The following is a 24,724-nucleotide window of genomic DNA, read 5'->3' on the forward strand; positions in this document are numbered from 1 at the left end:
GAACATCCCTATGTAGCTTCTGTGGGTTTAATATTTTTTGGCATGAGGGCTGTTGTTGGTTTGGATGCTTGCCATCTCTTTCCCCTGCGTGTGCTGGTCGTTATCCCCTTGATGGGAGATGTGCAGGTGCGCACCCACACACACTCCTAGGAAGGCAGGGCCAGCGGTTGGCTCCCAGTCATGGGTGGCGGGGGCAGCAGTTGGTGCTCGGTCGCAGGACTCTGTGGCTGCAGCACTTGCATCCACGTCTGGTTCTGAGATGGCAGCGCTGGCTCTCGCCTGCCCCTGGAGCTCCTGTAGGTGGTGCCCTACTGCCTGAGTGCACATGCGTAGAAAGAAGCTCCTGCAGCGGCCCACCCCTCTCCTCGTGTGCCCCCTACGATGGGGCCTTGCCTCTCTGGCAGGCCCAGGCTTCTTGCTGGACTCCCCTGGTTGTGGCTCACCACACCCTAGCCTCCTCAGGCTGTCTCCACACAGCCAACCCCTGTCCCCTCCCCAGGGTCTGACCTCCAAAGGCCAAGCCTCAGCACCCACCCCCTGCCCCGCCAAGCAGATGAGCATCTCAGGCCGGGGAGTGCTGCTTGGTGGTACTGACCATCTGTGCAGGTCTGTCTCCGCTTTGCCCTGCACAAACCTGTTTCTGTGCTCTCCTCCAAAGCTCTGAAGCTGCCCTTCTGACCCGGCTAATCTCCCCACCAGTGAGGGGACTTGCCAGGGTGCAGGCAACTTTTCTCTTCCACAGCTCTCTCCCGGGGGCTCAGGTCCCATCCCAGTTCTTTTCTTTTTCTTTTTTTGCCCTACCCAGTTATGTGGCGATTTTCTTGCCCTTTTGGAAGTCTGACTTATTCTGCCAGCGTTCAGTAGATGTTCTGTGAGAATCGTTCTGCATGTAGATGTATTTTTGATATAATTGTGGGGGAAGGTGAGCTCCACGTCCTACTCTACCATCTTGCTCTAATCCCCCAGCAAAGTATAAGTTGATCAGACTTTTTAAAAGGAAACATTCTCAGTAGTGCATGTATAGTTTTGATTTTTTACAGAAGCCTTTCCTGAAGTTTATAGTGTAAAAAGAATCAGGCATAGATATGGAAAATAAAAATGAATGATTTTTATCTAGGAATTCCTAGATAAAATCCCATGAATATTTTTTAGCTGGAGTGACATTCCCCTGGAAAGTTCCTGCAAAGGATGTGAAATGCGTCTCAGTGACCCATTTTAGTGTGGTATCATCTATGCATCAGCTTTGATGTGACTATTAAATACTGGCATAATTTACTCTTTAGTCTTCCTGTTCTTAGGAGTTAGATTTTTATTCAGATTTGCTCATGAGTTAATTTTCTTATCTTCAGATGAACTCTTCAGCTCCACCAAGGGAAAATGACCTGTTATGGCAGTGTTGCCTTGTTTATCAAAGAAGGATGGAAAAACTTTATACAGAAGGGATTAGGGCACTCGAAGTTGTCCTTCATCAGCACAAGTTTTAATTTCCTTTTAAGCTTCCCCATTCATTGTAATAAAAGAGGGAAATTAAGCAGTAACTTTTTCTGTATTACTTGGAAATAATAGTGACAATGAAAGCACAATTATCTGCATTTTATATTAAAGTTTTAGAGGGAGTAATTTTTTCCTATGGTTTTCTTTTTAGGTTGCCATACTTTTTATAGGTAGAGATTTAAACCCAGAGATTTCTGACTCCAAATCTCATTTTCTTAACCACCAAGTCTCCTTACTGGAATACTTCCAGTGTTTTCTAAATTTTCACTTAATTGTCACCATTTAAAATTTAAGTTTATTTAGCAGTTTAGATGATTTATATACATGGTTCAAAGTTCAAAAGGGATGAAAGAGTATACAGTAAACTCTTCTTCCTGGTTACTGCCTAGTTCTGTTCACTCCCCCCACCAAGTAGCCATTGAATTAGTACCCTTTTTAGACACCTAAGAAGATGGTAATCCTATTTTATGACACTCTTTGTGTAACGGAAATATTGTATCGCTAATGTTTTATTTATTCCAATAAACTTATTTCTTCCTCTGATGACTGAATCATATGCATAAACATAGTCGTAGTGAATATAGTGGTCTTGTCACTAAAGGATGAAATTTAGGAGAGAACTTCCATCCCTAAAGTAATGCCCGGTAGAAGTTGGCATACATACTTGCTGACAAGATAGAAGTGCCCAGGATATATGCACCTCTGCTGCATGTGGGATGTCCTTAAACACATCGTTCAGGTACCTTTTTGTTCCTTTTAAATGTTGCAGCTAGTTACAGGGACTGGTGATTTAACTTTTTGTGCATGTAGTGGGGTGAGGGCTAGAGGGCAGCAGTGAGCAGTTGTCATAAGCTGTCTCGGGGGCCAGGCTGCCTGTGTTTAGGTCCCATTACACCCACCACTTGCTTGTCTAGGCAAGTTCCTTAATACAGTAACCCCCACCTAAGGTAGCTGAGAATTAAATTGAGTTAATATGTGTAATGTATTTATAAGCTGGCCAGCACACAAGAAGCACAACACTAGCCTTTGCTGCTGTTACCGTTATTTATGACTAAATAGCTTTAATGGTTTAAAGCTGGAAGACCAAGTCATTAGACCTTGGCTGACGTGTTAGTTTCCTATGGCAGATAGATGAGCAATTTTTACAAATGGTTAGAACATGACCCTGGGACTAGACACCTGTGTAATGACTCAGGAATTTTGCCAGGTTTGTTGGCAACTGTGGTTACAATCTTTTAAATAAGCCCGTAGCAGAGTTTTGAACTGTAGAAATAGCATGTTTGCACTGCTTAGCAGCTGTGGCATGTAGAATAATGATGACCTGAAGATGTCCATGTCCTAATCCCCAGAACCTGTGAATATTTTAACCTTATACCAAAAGGCACTTTGTAGGTGTGATTTAATTAAGACTGTTGAGATGGAGAGATTATCCTGGATTATCCAGGTGGGCCCAGTGAAATCACAAGCGTCCTTAAAAGTGAAAGAAGGGGGCAGGAGTGTCAGGAGTCAGAGGGGAGATTTGAAGATGGAGCATGGAAGATTGCCACAAACCAATGCATGTAGGCTATTTCAAGAGGTAGACAACGGTAAGGAAGTAGATTTTCCCCTACAGCCTCCAAAAGGAATTCAGCCTGCTGACAGCTTCATTTTAGCCCACTAGACCCATTTTGGGCTTCTGAACTCTAGAACTGTGTAATAATAAATTTGTATAGTGTCAGGCAACTGAGTTTGTGGAAATTTATTACAGGAGCAATAGGAAACTAACACATCAATCAAGGCAAATGTGTGCTAGGTAGATGATCTCCAGAGTGGTGCAGAGTGAGCCACTGTTGTGTATCAGAGCTGTTTCCATAACGTGGCCGTCATTTACTCGTAAGATTTTAGACAAAAACACTGCATCCTATAGTACTGCATCCTAGCTTGTACCTCTGAAGGCCCAGTCAAAGCTGGGTCTTGAAATGGGCATTTAATGAAACCTGAGCCCTTGCTTGTGTGTGTGTGTGTGTAAGTGTGTGCATATATGTATATTCAATTATATGGACTGTACACACGTGTAATGAATATATATGAAGATAAGTGGATTTAGTGGAGCCTGTGTGTGTATTGGAGGAGTGAGAGCTACTCTAGACTGTTGCAAGATTTACAATTCTGTCAAATAAGTGAATTACTGCTTAATGGATCGGTTACTTGTAAAGGAATCATAATGTAATTTACTTTAAACAGCTTTAGATCAACTTAGTTCTTAATTTTGACACAGACAATTTATTCCCAGGAGAAGGTCCTAGATGATTTGTGCTGGAAAGAATATTGACTTTTGGATGTTTGTAACTTTGAACAAAGCAGTGGTTCTCCAACGTTAGCACGCGTTGGGATCACCTAAAAGGCTTGTCAAACATGACTGATAGAGTTTGAGGCAGGTCTGGAGCAGGACTGGAGAATTTGCATTTCTGACAGACTTCCAATGATGCTGATGCTACTGGTCTTGGGACTGTGCTTCAGATTTTTATTGCTCTGAATATTCAGGCGAATAAGTGAGCATCCCCGCACCACCACTTACAAATGGGTGTCCTCAGAGGATGGCTGACACGTAGGCGGGGCTGTAGCCGTTCTTCAGCCATAGCTTGGTCACTACTAGTAGCCTCCTCTTTAAGCTCATTGCTCGCCTTCTGCCTCCTGGGCAGCAGTTGCTAGAGAATATGACATTGTGTAACACCATAAAGAAAAATAAGTAAATTCTGTATAGTCTTAACTTCATCAGTCAGGTGGAAATTGGAACAAGTTTTCCAATTGTATTGATGCTCTATAGAGTGTCAGTTTCTGTAATGTTTCGAACAATAGAAGTACAAAGTTTAATAACTGTGTATGTGTTTTCCTGGTGATGCCTGGGCAGCTGTCCTCCTTAGCCCTTAGGTAATGAGAAGACTTAAACCTCTCACTTTGTGGAGTGAAAAAACTGTAGTCCCAACATGGAGCCACAAGAGCGGGGAATAAGCAGTTGGCTTTCCCTTCGGGCAGGGATCCAGCTGAAATAGGCTGCCCCTTGTCCAGCAGCCCCAGCTGAATCTGTGATGCTTCCCTGCCGTGATATGAGTGAGACTTCTGATCTTAAACCTTTGATTTAGTCCATATCAGTTTATGGTGCTGTTGGATCAGAAATACCTGTTCATTTGGAGGCCAAATTCTACTTGGAGAACGCTCTGTTAATTAGCCAGCATTAGCTACCTTGCAAACAAGTTTTAGGTCCTAGGAAATATCACGTCTGTTGGATTAAAAAAACTGTTAAATGATGGAAGCTTCAAAAACAAAAATATATTTTTTGTTAATTTAATTTTACACTGTAATAGATTTCCTTGAAGTTAGCTTTGCTTCATGTTATAGATTAAAGTTCTATAATAGGACCTTAGAAATAAATGCTTTGAACTTAGCTGAGGTGGATCTGTCACATCTTGGGCTCCGTGTTGCTCTGGAGTCCATCATAGATTCTCTATTCAAAAGTGTGTGGGAACATGGACTTATAGCAGTTATATTTTTCAGTTCTGTCAGTGCTTTTGCTTTTCTAAGCCAAGAAAGGAGTAAACAAATACAAACGTGAAAGGTAAATTCATAAGATAAAGCTAAAAATAAGACTAGCAACTCATAGAGTATGATAGTTTGTGTTAACTTTATACTTTGTTGGTAGTGGGACCTTTTTAATATTTCGATGAGAAAACCTAGACTAACATTTCGGGAAGTTGTATTATTAGGAGGATTATGGAAAGGCATCAAATAGAAGGAGAAATTGAACCAATAAAAGTCCAGTAGTATATCAGTGGATATCAATATCAATGGATATTGCCATTGAATAAAACTGTTGGTGGGGAGGGATTTCTAAATAGTGAGAGACTTGGGATATAACTGAAGAAGGAAGGAAGCTAGGACACATGTAGTTTGCAATAGGGAAATCATTTGAAGCATAATAAGTGTTACAGAGCCTTTTTAAAAAACCTGCTTTTGACTTCAGAAGAATAAAAATCTATAGTGCTTTAACACAGGAGCAGCCAACCCTGAGATCTATTTGCAGAAACAGATTGAACTTTATGTAGAGCACAGAAATATCCTAAGGTTGAGGAGGAAAAATAATACAGAAGATAAGGAACGTTGAGATTTCTTCTTTGATCTTTTTCAGTCCTGAGAATTTTGAGTTTCCGAGGACCACAAGGTAATCCTGGTGAGAGAAGTTCTCCCTCCCTCCTTGTCTACTTGGCCACCTCCATCTCACAGGCTGCTTTTCTTTGGGTTATTCTCAGATTTAGAAGTCAGCTTGATTAAATATATGCAGTTGTACTCTTTGATTTTCTCTCTCAGATCTGCTTCTTGTGATCTTCCCTGTGTCAGGAAATTCCTTGACCAAAAATTTGGAGTAACCCTTAGCTGCTCTTTCTTTCACACTTTAATATACCAGAAAATGCATAGGCTGTACCTTCAGAATCTTTCCAGAGTCACAGCTGCTTCTTAAACCATCTCCACCTCTACTGTCCATAGATGAGAGTGACTGTTACCCTTTAGCCACTACATCTCCAACTGAGGGATTCATGCTAATCTGATAGGTAAAAAGCCATTTCAGTGTGGCTTTAACTTGCGTGTCTCTGATGGAGTTTAAATGTCCAAATGTCTTTTTTTTTTTTTAATTTTTTGGCCTTATTGAGCTTCTTACGGGATCTTAGCTCCCTGACCAGGGATCTAACCCTGGCAGTGGAAGCACGGAGTCCTAACAATTGGACCACCTCAAAACGAAGTTTTTGCAGAGTGTCGACAGCGTAGGCAGAAGTGTGCGGACATGCATTGTCATCCAAGATCACAGCGCCCTTGGATAGCAGTCCTCTGTGTTTAATCCGAAGTTTAAGTTTCAGCTCTTCAATAAGCATCTCTATCCATTCACACACACTTCTTCGCAACAAAACCCTTTCTCCATACTACGCACTGTCTACAATAAATAACGGCACCAGGTACACCCTCAGACCTCAAAAAACGAATCACTGAGCACTGCTCTTCTTTTGTGCAAATCACAAGTGGGGCATCCATTTTTGCTTATGCCGCAGTTACAAATGAATTGATGTAACATGTTCACGCCTGCACAGCAGTGACTGGGGAGACAGTAACCTTGAACGGAAAGCTCTGATAATGCAGTGCAGCCAACGGAAGTTTTAATATAACCAGAGTGGGGATAATTCTTGACTCACCCTGGTATATACATTCTTTTTCATATTCTTTTCCATCATGGTTTATCACAGCAATTTGAATATAGTTCCCAGTGCTATACAGTAGGACCTTGTTATTTATCCATTCTGTATATACTAGTTTGTATCTGCTAATCCCAAACTCCCAAATCCTCTGTTTCCTACTCCCCTCTGCTTTGGCAACCACCAGTCTGTTCTCTATGTCCATCATTCTGTTTCTGTTTCATTGATAGGTTCGTTTGTGTCTTTTTTTTAAGTCTATATTGAATTTGTTACAATATTGCTTTTGTTTCATGTTTTGTTTTTTTGGTAGAGGCATGTGGGATCTTAGCTCCCCCATCAGGGATTGAACTCACACTCCCTGCATTGGAAGGCGAAGTCTTAACCACTGGGGGAGACCACTGTGTCATATTTTAGATTGCTCATAAAAGTGATATCACATGGTGTTTGCCTTTCTTTTTCTGATTTACTTCACTAATCTCTAGTTGCGTCCATGTTGCTGCAAATGGCATTATTTTGTTCTTTTTTATGGCTGGGTAGTATTCCATTATATATATGTACCACATCTTTTTTTTTGTACCACATATTTATCCATTCATCAACAATATTTAGGTTGTTTCCATGTCCTGGCTACTATGAATAGTGCTGCTTTGAACATAGGAGTGCCTTTATCTTTTTTTTTTTAATAAATTTATTTATTTATTTATTTGCTGCAGTGGGTCTTCGTTGCTATGCATGGATTTTCTCAAGTTGCTGTGAGTGGGCGCTACTCTTTGTTGCAGTGCATGGGCTTCTCATTGCGGCGGCTTCTCTTGTGGAGCACAGGCTCTAGACGTGGGCTTCCGTAGTTGTGACACTTGGGCTCAGTAGTTGTGGCACTCAGGCTCAGTAGTTGTGGCTCATGGACTCTAGAGTGCAGGTTCAGTTGTTGTGACGCATGTACTTAGTTGCTCCACAGCATGTGGGATCTTCCTGGACCAGGGCTCAAACCCATGTTCCCTGCATTGACAGGCGGATTTGTAACCACCGTGCCACCAGGGAAGTCCCTGCCTGTATCTTTTTGAATTATAGTTTTGTCCAGGTATATGCCCAGGAGTGGAATTGCTGGATGATATGGTAATTCTATTTTTAGTTTTCTGAGGAGTGTCCATACTGTTTTGTCCATACTGTTGGCTGCACCAACTTATAGTCACACCAACAGTGTAAGAGGGTTCCCTTTTCTCCACACCCTCTCCAGCATTTGTTATTTATAGACTTTCTAATGATGGCCATTCTGACCTATGTGAGGTGGTACCTCATTGCAGTTTTGATTTGCATTTCTCTGATAATTAGCTATGTTGAGCATCTTTTCATGCTCATTATGGCCATTTTAACAATATTCTTCAGTTCCAAGAGCATGAGATGTCTTTCCGTTTCTTTGAATCATCTTCAGTTTTCTTTATTAATGTTTTATAGTTCTCAGCGTACAAGTCTTTCACCTCTTTGGTCAGGTTTATTCCTAGGTATCTTATTTTGGGGGGTGTGCGATTTTAAAGGTATTGGTTTTTTACATTCTCTTTCTGATATTTCATTGTTGGTGTAAAGCAACACGACTGATTTATGAATGGTAATCTTGTATCCTGATACTTTGCTGAATTCATTTATTAGATCTAGTAATTTTTGTGTGAAGTCCTTAGGGTTTTTTATATATAGTATCATGTCATCTGCATATAGTGACAATTTTACCTCTTCCCTTCTAATTTGGATACGTTTTATTTTGTTTTCTTGTCTGATTGCCGTGGCTAGGACTTCTGTTACTATGTTGAATAGGAATGGTGAGAGTGGGCATCCTTGTCTTGTTCCAGATTTTAGCAGAAAGGCTTTCAGCTTTTCACCATTGAGTATCATATTGGCTGTGGGTTTGTCATAGATGGCTTTTATTATGTTGAGATATGCTTCGTCTATATCCACTTTGGTAAGAGTTTTTATCATGAATGGATGTTGATTTTTGGCAAATACTTTTTCTTCATCTATTGAGGTGATCATGTGGTTTTTGACTTTTGTTAATGTGGTGTATTATATTGATTTATTTGCATATGTTGAACCATCCTTGTGAACTTGGGATGGATCCCACTTGGTCGTGGTGTATGATCTTTTTTATGTGTTGTTGGATTCGGTTTGCTAGTATTTTGTTGAGAGTTTTGGCATCTGTATTCATCAAAGATGTTGGCCTGTAATTTTCTTTTTTCGTGGTGTCTTTGGTTTTGGTATCAGGATGATGGCGACTTCATAGAATGTCCTTGGGAGTGTTCCCTCCTCTTCAGTTTTTTGGAAGAGTTTGAGAAGGATAGTATGAGTTCCTCTTTATATGCTTGGTAGAATTTGCCTGTGAAGCCATCTGGTCCTGGACTTTTGTTTGTAGGTAGATTTTTTAAATTACAGATTCTATTTCACTTCTAGTGATCTGTTTGTACAAATTATCAGTTTTTCTTGATTCAGTTTTGGTGGGCTCTGTGTTTCTAGAAAGCTGTCCATTTCTTCTAGGTTGTTGAATTTGTTGGCATATAATTATTAATAGTATTCTCTTATGGGTTTTTTGTATTTCTGTGGCATCAGTTATTGTCTCCTTTTTCATTTGTTATTTTATTTGGTTTCTCTGTGTTCTTGTTGAGCCTGGCCAGCAGTTTGTGAATCTTGTTTATCCTTTCAAAGAACCAGCTCTTGGTTTTATTGATTTATTTTTTTCTATATATATATTTTGGCCTCTTTTTAATTTATTTCCTATCTGATAATTATTGTTTGCTTCCTTCTGCTGACTTTAGGTTTTGTTTGTTTCCTTTTTCTAATTCCTTTAAGTGGTAAGTTGTTTGAGATTTTTTGGGTTTCTTGAGGATGGCCTGTGTTGCTATGAACTTCCCTCTAAGAACTGTTTTTGTTGCATCCCATAGATTTTGTATAGTTGTGTTTTCATTGTCATTTGTCTCAAGGTATTTTTTAATTTCCTGTTTGATTTCATTGTTGACCCATTGGTTTTTTAGTAGCATGTTGTTTAGCCTCCATGTAATCATTTTTTTCTCATTTCTTTTTCTGTGGTTTATTTCTAGTTTTGTGCCATTGTGGTCAGAAAAGATGCTTGAGATAGTTCCTATAATCTTAAATTTGCTGAGGCTTGTTTTGTGCCCTAGTATGTGGTCAGTCCCAGAGAATGTGCACTTGAAAAGAATGTGTATTCTGGCTTTTTTGTATGTAACGTCCTAAAATTATCAGTTAGGTCTAACTGTCCTATTGTATCATTTAGGATCTCTGTTGCCTTATTGATTTTCTGTCTAGAAGATATGTCCATTGATGTCAGTTAGGATATTAAAGTTTCTTACTATTATTGTATTCTTGTCAATTTCTCCCTTTATGTCTGTTAGTGTTTGTTTTATATATTTGGGTGCTCCTTTATTAGGTGCATATATGTAAAATCCTCTTCTTGTATTTTTTAAAATAAATTTATTTATTTATTTATTGGCTGCATTGGGGCTTCATTGCTGTGCACAAGCTTTCTCTAGTCATGGTGAGTGGGGGCTACTCTTTGTTGCAGTGCTCAGGCTTCTCATTGTGGAGCATGGGCTCTAGGCTTCAGTAGTTGTGGTGCACAGGCTTAGTTGCTCTGCAGCATGTGGGATCTTCCCAGCCCAGGGATCAAACTCATGTCCCCTGGATTGGCAGGCGGAGTCTTAACCACTGTGCCACCAGGGAAGCCCTGTGGCCTTTATTTTAGTCTGTTTTCTCTGCTATGAGTATTGTGAACCCCACTTTCTTGTCATCTCCGTTTGCACGAAGTATCTTTTTCCATCCCCTCACTTTCAAGCTATGTGTGTCCTTTGCCCTAAAGTGGGTCTCTTGTAGGCAGCGCATTGTAGCCTTTTGTTTTTTCATCCAGTCTGCCACTCTGTCTTTTGATTGAAACATTTAGTCCATTGACAATTAAGGCAGTTATTGATAGCTATGTATTGGGTTGACCAAAAAGTTCATTTTTTTTCCATAAGCTGGCTCTAGTATTGCTTAGTTGTATTTAACTTCATTTGAAACAATTTTGTTAGACTCTGTTGTGACAGCTGTTATATCAGCAAACATTTTAAAAAATGCTTACTAAAATTGGTGAATTTTTGTATAGTCATTTTAATATTGAAGATGGAAGGAAAAAAGCAACATTTTTGGCATATTATGCTTTATTATCTCAAGAAAGATAAAAACACAACTGAAACACAAAAAATGATTTGTGCAGTGTATGGAGAAGGTGCTGTGACTGATTGAACATGTCAAGAGTGCTTTGCAAAGTGTCATGCCAGAGATTTCTCGCTGGACGATGCTCCACCATTGGGTAGACCAGTTGAAGTTGATAGTGATCAAATAAAGACATTAATTGAGAATGATAAACAGTACACCACGTGGGAGATAGCATAAGCAAAATATCCAAATCGAGCATTGAAAATCATTTGCACCAGCTTGATGTTTGTGTTCCACATAAGTTAAGCAAAAAAAAACCCTTGGCGGTATTTCTGCGTGGGATTATCTACTTAAATGTAATGAAGATATTCCGTTTTTAAAGCAAATTGTGACAGGCAATGAAAAGTGGATACAGTACAGTAATGTGGAATGGAAGAGATCATGGAGCAGGTGAAATGAGCCACCAACAACCACACCAAAGGCTGGTCTTCACCCAAAGAAGGTGATGTGTGTGTGGTGAGATTGAAAGGAGGTCCTCTATTATGAGCTCCTTCTGGAAAACCAAAGGATTAATTCCAACAAGTACTGCTCCCAGTTAGACACACTGAAAGCAGCACTTGTTGAAAAGTGTCCGAAATTAGTCAGCAGAAAATGCATAATGTTGCATTAGGATAGCACAAGACCACATATTTCTTCGATGACCAGCCAAAAACTATTACAGCTTGGCTGGAAAGTTCAGATTCATCCACCATATTCACCAGACATTGCACTTACAGATTTCCATTTACTTCGATCCTTACAAAATTCTCTTAATGGAAAAAATTTCAGTTCCCTGAAAGACTGTAAAAGGCACCTGGAACAGTTCTTTGCTCAAAAAGATAAAAAGTTTCTGGAAGATGTAATTATGAAGTTCCTTGAAAAATGATAGAAGGTAGTGGAATTAAATATTGAATACATTGTTCAATAAAGTTCTTGGTGAAAATGAAAAACATGTCCTTTATTCTTACTTAAAAACCGGACAGGGCTTCCCTGGTGGCACAGTGGTTAAGAATCTGCCTGCCGGTGCAGGGGACACAGGTTCAAGTCCTGATCTGGGAAGATCCCACATACTGCAGAGGAATTAAGCCCGTGCGCCACAATTACTGCTCCCGCGTGCTGCAGCTACTGAAGCCTGAACGCCTAGAGCCTGTGCTCTGCCACAAGAGAAGCCACCGCAGTGAGAAGCCCACGCATCACAGCAGAGTAGCCCCTGCTCTCTGCAACTGGAGAAAGCCCATGTGCAACAATAAAGACCCAACACAGCCAAAAGTAAATAAATAAATAATAAAATAAATCTTAAAAAACAAAAACACCATGAAGGAACTTTTTGGCCAACCCCATTTTTTTTTTTTAAGAACTGTTATTGAAATACAGTTAACATACAATAAACTGCATATATTTAGAGTGTACAATCTGGTATCTCAATCTCCCAATTCATTCCCCCCAACCCTCCCTGCTTTCCCTGCTTTGTGTCCATACGTTTGCTCTCTACATCTGTGTCTCTATTTCTGCCTTGCAAACTGGTTGATTTGTACCATTTTTCTATATTCCGCATACATGTGTTAATATACAATATTTGTTTTTCACTTTCTGACTCACTTCACTCTGTATGACAGTCTCTAGGTCCATCCATGTCTCTACAAATGTCCCAGTTTCATTCCTTTTTACAGCTGAGTAATGTTCCATTGTATGTATGTACCACATCTTCTTTATCCATTCATCTGTTGATGGACATTTAGGTTGCTTCCATGTCCTGGCTATTGTAAATAGTGCTGCAATGAACATTGGAGTGCATGTATCTTTTTGAATTATGCTGTTCTCTGGGTATATGCCCAGCAGTGGGATTGCTGGGTCATATGGTAACTCTATTTTTAGTTTTGCAAGGAACCTCCATACTGTTCTCCATAGTGGCTGTAACAATTTACATTCCCACCAGCAGTGCAAGAGGGTTCCCTTTTCTCCATACCCTCTCCAGCATTTACTGTTTGTAGATTTTCTGATGATGCCCATTCTAACCAGTGTGAGGTGATACCTCATTGTCGTTTTGATTTGTATTTCTCTAAGAATTAGTGATGTTGAGCAGCTTTTCATGTGCCTCGTGGCCATCCATATGTCTTCTTTGGAGAAATGCCTATTTAGGTCTTCTGCCCACTTTTTGATTGGGTTGTTTGTTTTTTTGATATTGAGCTGGATGAACTGTTTATATATTTTGGAGATGAATCCTTTGTCTGTTGATTTGTTTGCAAATATTTTTTCCCATTCTGAGGGTTGTCTTTTCATCTTGCTTATAGTTTCCTTTGCTGTGCAGAAGCTTTGAAGTTTCATTAGGTCCCACTTATTTATTTTTGTTTTTATTTCCATTACTCTAGGGGGGTGGATCAAAAAAGATCTTGCTGTGATTTATGTCGAAGAGTGTTCTTCCTATGTTTTCCTCTAGGAGTTTTATAGTGTCTGGCCTTATGTTTAGGTCTTTAATCCATTTTGAATTTATTTTTGTGTATGGTGTTAAGGAGTGTTCTAATTTCATTCTTTTCCATGTAGCTGTCCAGTTTTCCCAGCACCACTTATCGAAGAGGCTGCCTTTTCTCCACTGTATATCCTTGGCTCCTTTGTCATAGATTAGTTGACCATAGTTTATCTCTGGGCTTTCTGTCCTGTTCCGTTGATCTATATTTCTGTTTTTGTGCCAGTACCATACTGTCTTGATCACTGTAGCCTTGTAGTATAGTTTGAAGTCAGGAAGACTGATTCCACCAACTCTGTCTTTCCTTCTCAAGATTGCTTTGGCTATTTGGGGTCTTTTGTGTTTCCGTACAAATTGTAAAATTTCTTGTTCTAGTTCTGTGAAAAATGCCATTGGTAATTTGATTGGGATTGCATTGAATCTGTAAATTGCTTTGGGTAGTATAGTCATTTTCACAATGTTGATTTTTCCAGTCCAAGAACATGGTATATCTCTCCATCTGTTTGTGTCATCTTTGATTTCTTTCATTAGTGTCTTAAAGTTTTCTGAGTACAGGTCTTTTACCTCCTTGGTTAGGTTTATTCCTAGGTATTTTATTCTTTTTGTTGTAATGGTGAATGAGATTGTTTCCTTAATTTCTCTTTCTGATTTTTCATTGTTAGCATATAGAAATGCAAGAGATTTCTGTGTGTTAATTTCGTATCCTGCAGCTTTACCAAATTCATTGATTAGCTCAAGTAGTTTTCTGGTGGCATCTTTAGGATTTTCTGTGTATAGTATCATGTCATTTGCGAACAGTAAGTTTTACTTCTTTTCCAATTTGGATTCCTTTTATTTGTTTTTCTTCTCTGATTGCTGTGGCCAACCCAATATTTATTGCCATTGTAAACCTTATTTTCCCATTGATTTTACATTTCTTCTTTGTCCTTTCCTTTTTTGTTTTTTCTTTTGTGGTTTGATGATTTTCTTTTGTATTAATATTATACTTATGTTCCCTTCTTTTTTGGTTTTTGTGAATCTATTGTGTTTTTGATTTGTGATTACCCTGTTTTTCAAGTAAGTTAACCCCTTCCTGTATCTATTTGTCTTAGAGTGGTAGTCAAATAAGCTCAAACACATTTTAGGGAAAAGTCTGCATTTTCTTATCCGCACCCCCCCCCCACACACACACACAGTATGACCCTGACGTCCACTCTCACATCACGTTTCATGGTCATCCTTTTGCTGTTTGTTGTGGTTGTCATCACTTTCACAGAAATTTTTGATTTTTTTTTTTTAATCTGTGTACTGGCTTATGTAAGTGATTTATTTTCTAGTTGTGATTTTCTCTTTCCTATAGATTCTTCTTCTTTATTTAGGGAAGACCTTTCAATATTTCCTTTAGCATATGTTTAGTATTGCTGTGTTCTTTTAGTTTTTGCTTATTTGAGAGATTCTTTCTCTCTCCTTCTATTCTAAGTGATGATTATGCTGGGTAGTGTATCCTAGGCTGCAGGTTGCTCCCTCTCAGGACTTTGAATGTGTCTTGCCACTCCCTTCTGGCCTGCAGCACTTCTGTAGAGAAAGCAGTGACAGTCTTATGGGGGTTCCCGTGTAATGAACTTTTTTTCTCTTGCTGCCTTTAGAATCCTCTCTTTATCTTTAAATTTTGCTATTTTTAGTATAATATATCTTGGTGTGGGTCTGTTTGGATTTATCCTGTTTGGGGCCCTCTACTTCCTGTACCTGGGTATTTCTTTCCTTGTTTTAGGTTTGGGAAGTTTTCATTTATAATTTCTTCAAAGACATTTCAGTCCCCTTTTCTCTTTCTTCCTCTTCTGGAATCCCTGTTATGTTGGCACATTCTATATTATTCCATAGGTCTCTTTTGTTGCTTTCTTTCTTTCTTTTTTTCATTTGGCTTTCTGTCTGCTTGTCTTGATTGGGTAATTTCCATTATTTTATCTTCCAGGTCACTTATTTGTTGTTCTGTGTTATTCTTTCTACTCTTCATTGCCTTTAGCTCAGCTTTCATCTCTGCAGATGAATTTTCTAATTTTTCTTGGTTCCTCTCTATAGTTTCTAATTGCTTTTTACAGTAATCTGCATTTCTGTCAATAGCCTTTCTGAATTCCTTCAGTATTTTCATTACCTCTTTTTCAAAATCGGTGTCTATCTAACTGGTCTTGTAACTGGGAGTGGTTCTGCTGCTTCTTCATTTTACTTATATTTATCTTACTCTGTGAGTTTAGGAGAAACGATTATCTACTGTGGTCTTAGAGGGCTGTGTATATGTGGGGGCATCCCTGTGGTGCTTGTGTGGGTTTAATGTATTTGGTACAAGGGTTGCTTTTAGTATGGAGGCCTGTTACCTCTTTATTCAGCGTGTGCTGGTCATTATCCCCTGAATGGGGGAGGGGGGGTGTGGATGCTGTGGCTGGTGTCTGGTCCTGGGGTACTTGGCAGTGGCAGTGGCTGGGGCACACCCCCAGACCACTCGATGGTAGCAGAGGCAGCTCACGACCACTCCTGGGGTCCGGGAGGGTGGTAGCAGGGGCTTGTGACCACTCCTGGATATTGATTTCCTTTTTTAAAAAAAATTATTGTTTATTCTTTTTCCAAGTTCAGATCCATTGTTAAGTATGCTGCAGATTTAACTTTTAAAAATTTCTCTTACCATAAGGGTTTTTTTAGTTTACTCTCTCTTGATGTGTTGAATGAATTTAAGGACTATTCTTTAGTGGTATATATAGCAGTTGTTTTCCTTCACCAACCTTGGAGTGATTTGGTTGTATTTTGGTAACTTATATTGTGACCCTATGATCTTGTACTCTTTGTATATTTTTTTGTAAGCCCAGTGGACTGTGGACAGGTTGTTGGTAGTTTTGTCATAAAGAGCCTCAGCTTCGGGCTTCCTAGGTGGCGCAGTGGTTAAGAATCCGCCTGACAATGCAGAGGTCATGGTTTCGATCCCAGCTCCAGGAAGATCCCACATGCCGCGGAGCAACTAAGCCCGTGTGCCAAAAAAAAAAAAACAAAGAGCCTCAGCTTCCTGTGGTACTAGAAGCACTCTTTAATTACTACTGATTTTCTGCATATCAAACTGTACTGCCGTTTTTATTATTTAATGACAGATGATCCAAAAATCTTTTTTGTGGATTAGGAGCATTTTACTAACTTTTGGCAGCAACTTCTTTTCCTGATTAAATAGATTGGTGTGTATCTATTTGTGTCTGTTTTTTTATGGACCTTAATTGAGCAGTGAGAAAATGTCAGTTGGGTTCATTGGACACAAGGGAGAAGGCTCCAGGATTAAAATTTGACCTTGGCTTATACAAAAACCTGTCCACAAATGTTCCTAGTATCATTATTCATAATAGCCAAAAAGTGGAAACAAGCCAGATGTCTATCAGCTGTTGAATGAATAAACAAAATGTGGTTATATGCATTCAGTTGAATAATTTGGCCAAAAATAGGAAAGACTGACACATACTACAAGCTGGATGAACCTTAAATACATTATACGTGAAAGAGCCAGTTAGAAAAGGTCACATGTTTTGTGACTCCCCTTATATCAAGTAGCCAAAGCAATCAAATCCCGAGAGACAGAAAGTAGATTGATGAGTGGTTGTGAGGGGCTGGGGGTGGGTGGATGAGAAGGGACTGCTCACGGGTATGAGTTTTCTTTTTGATGATGAAGGTGCTCTAAAATTAATAGCAGTGTTGGCTGCACAACTCTGCATGTACTAAAAACCAATTAATTGTACACTTCAAAAGGGTCAATTTTATGGCATGTAAGTTATATCTCAATAAAGTGGCTATGAAAAATCGGTCTCAGATAATGAGCGTGTGCGTGATAAAACTGTAGTGTGAAAGGGTAACAGAGGAAAGTAAACTGACTGAGGAACTCTTCAGTCTTCTGTGAGAGTGGAAGGAGGAAAGGCTGTGATTTGCATGGAAGAAAAAGATCAACCTGAGTTTGCTTCTCTGGAAATTAACATTGGGCAGTTGTATGTTCGAGTTGAATTTTTTTTGTTTCACAGAGTGATGTTCTTTATAAGGATTGTTTTTGATACACAATTTTTAAAAATAGGTCAGTCTTATGAAATTCGCATGCTGGATAACCGGAAAATGGGAGATGTGCCTGAGATCACTGGAAAACTGGTAAAGGTAAGGACCATCTGTTTAAATTCTTATAAGATACTGTGGTGACTCAGAAAAGTAGCAGTTTTGCTGCAAGTGTTTTATTTTATTGTTGCAGGAGTTACTAAAAAATTATTGAATTTCACTTTAAGGACGTAATGGCTATATTAAAATTCTAAGTTTTTGAGCTTTGTTTTGTTTACTCCTCTGTAAAATAGGAATTATAGCAATAACGGAGTGAAGTAAATGTGAAGAGTCCTCCGGAAACAAGGTGCCATAGAAAAGTTAGTTACAGCTAAGCCAAGGGGAGCACTGCACTCCCTCAACAACTTTGTTTCTCTTTAAAAGCAAAGGATAGTATGGGGGGACGTGTTAGTGTCACTGAAACTTTTATTTCACCTCCTAAAATTTCTCTAGTAAAGTTTGATCTCTTCACCCTGCTGGTGTACCTGAATGAAGAGTCAGTCATTCCAGGTCTAGGAGGCATAGCCAGCCCATTCCTTTTAGGATGTGTCTTCAGACCCAGCCCTTGCCCCTGCGGTGTCATGTGAGGTGGGTCCTTCTAGCCTCCACCTGTCACACCCCACACAGTGTATCATAAACTCCGGAGCATTGCAGGGCAAGGGTTATGGAAGAAGCTGAATCGGGAAAAGGGAAAACTTCATCGTGGCTCCATGTGATTGAGAGAGAAGCAGGATGAGTTCTCTCAGGCCATCTTCCCACAGAGAGGCCCATCGGGCCTGGGTGCTGCTGGACCCTCAGTGTGGAGAGGCCTTCCATTGGAAAGACGCGTCTGTTCTCAGACGGGCAGCATGGGGGAGGCAGCCTGCGGGGAGTGGATGGCAGTACTAACGCTAACAGATTTGGTATGTCCGGAAAGCAGCTGCCGACACTGGAGGCCTGAGCGTCTCTGGGATGTTTTAGAAGCCCCCAGCCCTGTTAGAGGTTCTGGTCCCCACTAGATCATTGTCTTGCCAACCTGGAGTAAGTTCCCAGGTTTCTTCTGCCTCCCGGGGCTCCCAGCATACTCGAGAGGTTCTTCACCCAGTCTCACGTGTGCCACCTTCACGTGGGGTCTGTCTTGTCCGCACTCCATCAGTGGGTTTGGTCATTTCCGTAAAAGGGTGGGTCAGATGGCCTTATTTTTTATTCTCTCATGTTGGCTTTCTCAGCCGTGGTGAACGTTGCGTAGATTCACTGTGTTAAAAAGGCACGGGCATTGTTCCCAGGGAGCAAGCCCTCTGGGATTGCTTGTGCTCTGCTGGGTGCTAGTGACAAACAGCTATGGTTTGGTGAAGGAGCCAGACTAGCAGCTTTCATTTTCCAGAGTCCAGGAGGCTTAGCAGTGTCGAAGATTCTCTCGGCATGTCTTGAACCCAACTGGTTGTTGTCAGACAAGTATTGGGCATCCCAGTAACTCTTTGCCAAATTGTACCACACCAGGTTAAAATTCAGCCTAGTAATATATTGTTTAAGGGAAGATGTGGGTGAACTCTTCTGTCCCTGTGAAAGTCACAGGATTACTTTTTTAAAGGTCTTAAATTAGTTCCATCTTCCACTTGATAAGCCACATGTCTGATTTTTGGTGGATATGCCAGAATACATCCAGTTACATCCTGAGAGTTTGCCTGGGATACACAGTTACAGTCTGCTACTGCCAGAGACTACAGGATGAATTAATTGCTTTAAGAGCACATCCTTCTACAGCTAGCGGATCCCTAAAATACTCTGCAGCCATCTAGAGTTGAATTTCCTGGCCCCATGATCTTTGCCTCTTCTGTTGTGGGGGGGAGTCTTAGGGATCAAATGCTGCTGACCAAAGTTGCTTTGGAACTTCTTGATGTGCTTAAAATACTCAGTGATGTGCTTTCCCCACTTCTTCTGTTTCTGTCTTATTGTTAGGGCCCCTTTTTCTGTGGCTGGTTCCTCTAGGTGTATTGTCTCCTTTTAGTCAGAACTTCCAGTTTCATTTAAGAAGTTTTCTTTTATATCTCGCCATTTCTGAACAATGGCCCTCCACATTCCTTATTGTACTGTCTTAGTCTGACCTAGAATGGGGTTTAGTAAAGCACTTAAAACTAAGACCTATACTATTTTCATCTGAATTTGTGGGTTTGTTCTGGTTCTTACTAAATATGGAAGAATCAAAATCATGACATTTTCTGTGCTGCACTTTGTTCTGAGAGATCAAAGTGAATGTGAACCAGGAGCCACCACTGGCCCAAGCACCATCACTGTGAGGGCTTCACTGCTGGCAGGTGGGTGTGAAGTGGGAGCTGGTGGGGAAGATAGGTATGGATCAGAGTGGCAACTATGCCTTGACATCCATTTGGTCCTGATGACTGACTTGGCCTCTTTTTAAACTATTTCAAATTAAAATGTTGCTACTTTTAAATGATTCCCTTCGAAATATGTATCAGCTATGTTTTGGGCAGCATTTGGGGGATGGGAGAAGGCAGGGCACTAAAGGTAGTATATGTGTGTATCACTAACAAGTCATTTCCTGTTCAAACCAGCAGAGAGTCTACTGGAAATAAGATTATCTAGTAACATCATAATCTGAGAAACAGTTATTTATAAATGTGTCAGAAACACTCATTAATGCAAATCTGGTATCCGAATCCATTTTGATGACCTGTTATCCTGTCCCTGGAATGAAACAGTCGTTGGCAGCCCAAACCTGTGGAAGGTGAGGGAGGGAAGGGTGGAGAGCAGAGAATGGCCTAGAGTTTGTGGAGTGGTTAAAGTCTTCCCTAGGAATGAACCAGAGTGTCTGGATGAAGTTTACCTGTGTTTTTTGTTTTGCTTTGTTTTTCCCTTGCTTACCTCAGATAACCTCACTTGAAGATGAATTTTGCACATAGGTTCTCTTTTGGAGATGGTGGACACCCTCCCCCCATATTTTCCTTTTTTTTTTTGGCCGGGCCTCGCAGCATGTGGGGATTTTAATTCCCTGACCAGGGATTGAACCCCGGGGCCCCCTGCAGTGGAAGCACGAAACCCTAACTACTGGTGTGCCAGGGGATTCCCTGATGTTTTCTTTATAGAAATGTAATTCTTACTAATTTTTTATGGACATGGACCTTAATTTTGAATTACAATATCAAATTTTTTAATAAAAATTTTACCTAAGAAACCATTTTATTTGCTCTTGTTATTTTTGAGTTATAATTCTTTGCACCGGGACTTCCCTGCTGGTCCAGTGGTTGAGGCTTCACCTTCCAATGCAGAGGGTATGGATTCGATCCCTGGTCGGGGAGCTAAGATCCCACATGCCTTGCAGCCAAAAAACCAAAACATAAAACAGAGGCAGTACTGTAACAAATTCAATAAAGATGGTTCACATTAAAAAAAAAAAAAATCTTAAAAAAAAAACCGAATTCTTTGCACCCAGTAATCGTACCCATAACCCAGGTATCCAAGAACAAAACAGTTCACTCACAAAATGTTTAAGGCAGAATTTGTTTTTGTACACTTTTCTATCATAGGCTAATGCATAAGAAGTGAAAACACTTCTGCTTTTTAGTTGGAACAATTTAAAAGTGCTCATTTCCCCCCACTTATTCCATAGAGCATCATAAGAGTTGTATTCCATGACAGACGGCTCCAGTATACAGAGCATCAGCAACTTGAAGGCTGGAAGTGGAACCGCCCAGGAGACAGACTCCTCGATTTAGGTACAGATGGCCATCAGAAGACCACAGAGAGAGGAGACAGTTGTTTAGCTATACCTGTTAATACGTTAGCACCATACCATGTGTAATTTCATGGAGAGTTTGGGTGTTAGAAGATCCTGTGTGTCTTGAGTTGTTTTATAGTTAAAAATGAAGTTGTATTTTGTTGCTTAAAGAACGTGAGCCAGAAATTTTATGAATTTTAAAGTATTTATTTCATTTTTGATTGGCACCATCCATCACATTCTTAATAAAATGAAATAGAAACCATAGTGGGAGAAAGTATGCTACATATTAGGTGGGTTTTGATGTTGAAATGATTGACCATGAAAAACACTGAAGGGAAAATTTCAGAAGGGAAGTATAGTAATTTCATTAGAACATAATCATAGTAGGTTGTAACCTTTTACTTACTCAGTTTGTTTCTGTGTCACTTTTTAAAACAGATATTCCAATGTCTGTGGGAATAATTGACACAAGGACAAATCCAAGCCAGTTAAACGCAGTTGAATTTCTGTGGGATCCTGCAAAACGCACATCTGCTTTCATTCAGGTTTGGATTTTTACATTATTAGAAGCATACCAGCCTCGTCATTCAGGAGGCCATGGGTGAGATTGAATTCCTGATGCATGGTATTGTCTTCCTTAAACGCTTATTTGTAAACTGTCTTGTATGTCTTTTATACACAGACACAGAGACACGATGTTAAGTTAATCTATTAAATTCATCATTTATAGACTAACATTTAAAGACAATCTGATACATAAAGCATTATTTAAATAGTACTTTTACCACTGGTAGTAACAATAATCGAAACCTCCATTCTTAAGATGCATTTCTCTTGAACAACACCTGCTCTTTTAAAGGCTATGGATGAAAAAAGTGTAGTTTTAAGATTCTATCTAGCTTTATTTAAAAATACTATAATACTGAAATTTTCAAAGCCCCACAAAAGTAAGGGGATGATAATGAGTCCTCTCTGTGCCTGTCTCCTGGCTTCAACAGTTAGTAGTAGTTTCCCCTTTTTTGGTTATTGGTGGAATACTGGAAAGCCACGCCCAGGCATTTCATTTCACCCATGGATACTCAGTTTGTATCTCCTAAGGGATTAGTTCTTGAAAAATTATTTATGTAAAATGAAATCAGCAGTAATTCTTATACTCAGTATATTCAGATTTGTACATGATGAAATTAAAACTGCTGAGTAGGTAATCTTTATATCAAAAAAGAAAATTGCTTAATTGCTGACCAGCCTAAGTAGGCTCCAATTTGTGTGAACTATAGAGAATCTTTAGCATTTTGCATTTTTGTGGTCTTCCGAGTCGTATCCCCCATCAGCTCATAATCACTAGGGCCATGGTTCATATTAGTTGAATATTTTCTCATACTGTTCATCAGACAGGGTAACTGGTTATGTGGTGAATAAGAGCGATGGAGGAGCTGGCCTTACCTCTCCAGTTGTGCAGTCTTGGTGCAGAGATCAGTTTTAACCTTGAGTCCTTAGAAGAAGGGATGGGTAGCAGTCAGGAATTACCGGAGTCCTGTTACTAACACTGTGCGGTACCCTGGAGCTGTTCCCATGGTGGTGTTGGGAGAGGGGGCCGAAGTGGTGGGAAGATGAGTACCGCCCTCAGGATCTTTCGTGAACTGTGAAGGTTCACGGGAGTGTACAGATGGATGCAGGTGGAGTGAGGAGTGGGCTTGGTGGACTGTGGAAGCTCCTCAGGCAAAGGATCACGAGTTGATGACCATGGGAACAGCAGTGAGGTGACTGGCTGGCTGGATTGGGGTAATGGCAGTAGGGGCCAAACAGCGGGGGCTCTGAGGGGTGAGGTGGGTCCAGTCTGGGGTGGGGGTAGGGGATGACACAGGAGGCTCCTGTACTGATACACTCGTCATCGGAGCAAGTCCTGCCTTCGAGGAGGGCACTGGAATGTTGCAGAGCCCATTCCCACAAAGTTCAGAAGGGTTCAGCTGGATGTGTGAAAGCAAAGTCGTATGTTTAAAACAATCAGAAATTCATGACCGTTACCCGGCTGATATGTGGGAGTTCCTCTTAAAGGATCTTGAATTTATACCTGTGGTAGGACACCTGAAAGGGAGCGAAGTAGCAGTGTAATCAGGGGACAGGACTTTGAGTCCATTTCAGCGTGCCTCGTTTTCTAGGTACACTGCATCAGCACAGAATTTACTCCCCGGAAGCACGGAGGTGAAAAGGGAGTGCCTTTTAGGATCCAGGTCGACACCTTTAAGCAGAATGAAAATGGAGAATACACAGATCATCTGCACTCAGCTAGCTGCCAAATCAAAGTGTTTAAGGTGAGAGATGGAGACTGGGCTTTGAGGAGGTGAGGCCCAGTGTTGCTTGTAAAGGTGTTCGTCTGAAGCCTGATAGATGAAAGTCTACTTTGTTTTTAAGCCGAAAGGTGCAGATAGGAAACAAAAAACGGATCGAGAGAAGATGGAGAAGAGAACCGCTCATGAGAAGGAGAAGTACCAGCCATCCTATGACACCACGGTCCTCACAGAGGTAATGCGGGCGCCACTCTGGTTCTGAGAAGAAGCCAAGCTGTGCACTCTGGCACCACCTCTGAGGATGAGTTTGGCTGCAGAGGGTCTGGGAAGATTGGGTGGTAGATGGACATAATGTTCTTGGTGAAATTTGTGGGGAAAATATTCTCTTTAAATTTGGGGATTTTCATAGATTCGTTTCCTGGGTGGGATCTTGGACGAAGATGCTGAAATCCCAATCAGGTCTCAGAAACAGACCTTAAAATCCTTGAAGTTGATAGATGTTAAGTTGGGGCCCAGAATGTCCTATGTTTGTCACTGCTGGGGTTTTGCATCTTCCTTACCTTTGAATCCTGCTAGTCGTACGTTTGTTTAATCGGACAGCAGAGACATAAACAGGGTATTAGATCTTTCTTTGTATAATGAAAAGACATTGATCCCAATCTTTGGTGTTTGTCCAGATGAGGCTTGAGCCTATAATTGAAGATGCAGTTGAACATGAGCAGAAAAAGTCCAGCAAGCGGACTTTGCCAGCAGACTACGGTGATTCTCTGGCAAAGCGAGGCAGTGTAAGGGGCTTCTGCTTCTCTTTTCATTGTGCAAGAACCCTTGTGCAGTGTTAGATATAGGACCAACTTCCACTGAAAAGTAAAGCCAAATTTGTTTTTGATGTCCTTGTCTTGATTTAATTTGCTTTTGTTTAGACTTCCTGCTTTCTGTTTGTTCCTCACTGAGGAAAATTTCCTAAATCTAACACTTTAAAACAAAGTTGACCATATTGGGTGGTTTTGGAGGGAAAAAAAAATGACCCTCAGAAATGTGTTCCCTCCCTGTCTCCTTCCTTTCCTCTCTCCCTCTCTCTCCTTTGCACACACACTTCCTTTACAAGCACTGAAATTAATTAAAAATACTTTTCTTTAGTAAAATAGTTATTTCTGTGTAATTAAAAAAGGGTTTTGCTTTCTCATGTGTGTAACTGATAAGAAAATGTCATGGATGTTTAGAAAAA

The 24,724-nt window shown here is 40.3% G+C and overlaps 1 protein-coding gene across 4 annotated transcripts in view; it reads left to right on the forward strand.

The window, feature by feature from the left end:
• Window positions 1–24,724, forward strand: part of UBP1 (upstream binding protein 1) — a 63,777-nt gene that overhangs the window by 23,480 nt on the left and 15,573 nt on the right. For 3 of the 4 annotated variants that reach the window (XM_057704457.1, XM_057704460.1, XM_057704458.1), the window contains 6 exons: window positions 17,480–17,556; window positions 21,101–21,206; window positions 21,650–21,756; window positions 23,371–23,523; window positions 23,624–23,734; window positions 24,177–24,284. In XM_057704457.1, coding sequence (XP_057560440.1) covers window positions 17,480–17,556; window positions 21,101–21,206; window positions 21,650–21,756; window positions 23,371–23,523; window positions 23,624–23,734; window positions 24,177–24,284 — 662 coding nt within the window. The remainder of the gene's footprint in view (window positions 1–17,479; window positions 17,557–21,100; window positions 21,207–21,649; window positions 21,757–23,370; window positions 23,524–23,623; window positions 23,735–24,176; window positions 24,285–24,724) is intronic. The other variant, XM_057704459.1, reaches the window with a different exon arrangement.

Source organism: Hippopotamus amphibius, chromosome 13, assembly GCF_030028045.1.
Source record: "Hippopotamus amphibius kiboko isolate mHipAmp2 chromosome 13, mHipAmp2.hap2, whole genome shotgun sequence".
NCBI classification, from domain to species: Eukaryota; Metazoa; Chordata; class Mammalia; order Artiodactyla; family Hippopotamidae; genus Hippopotamus; species Hippopotamus amphibius.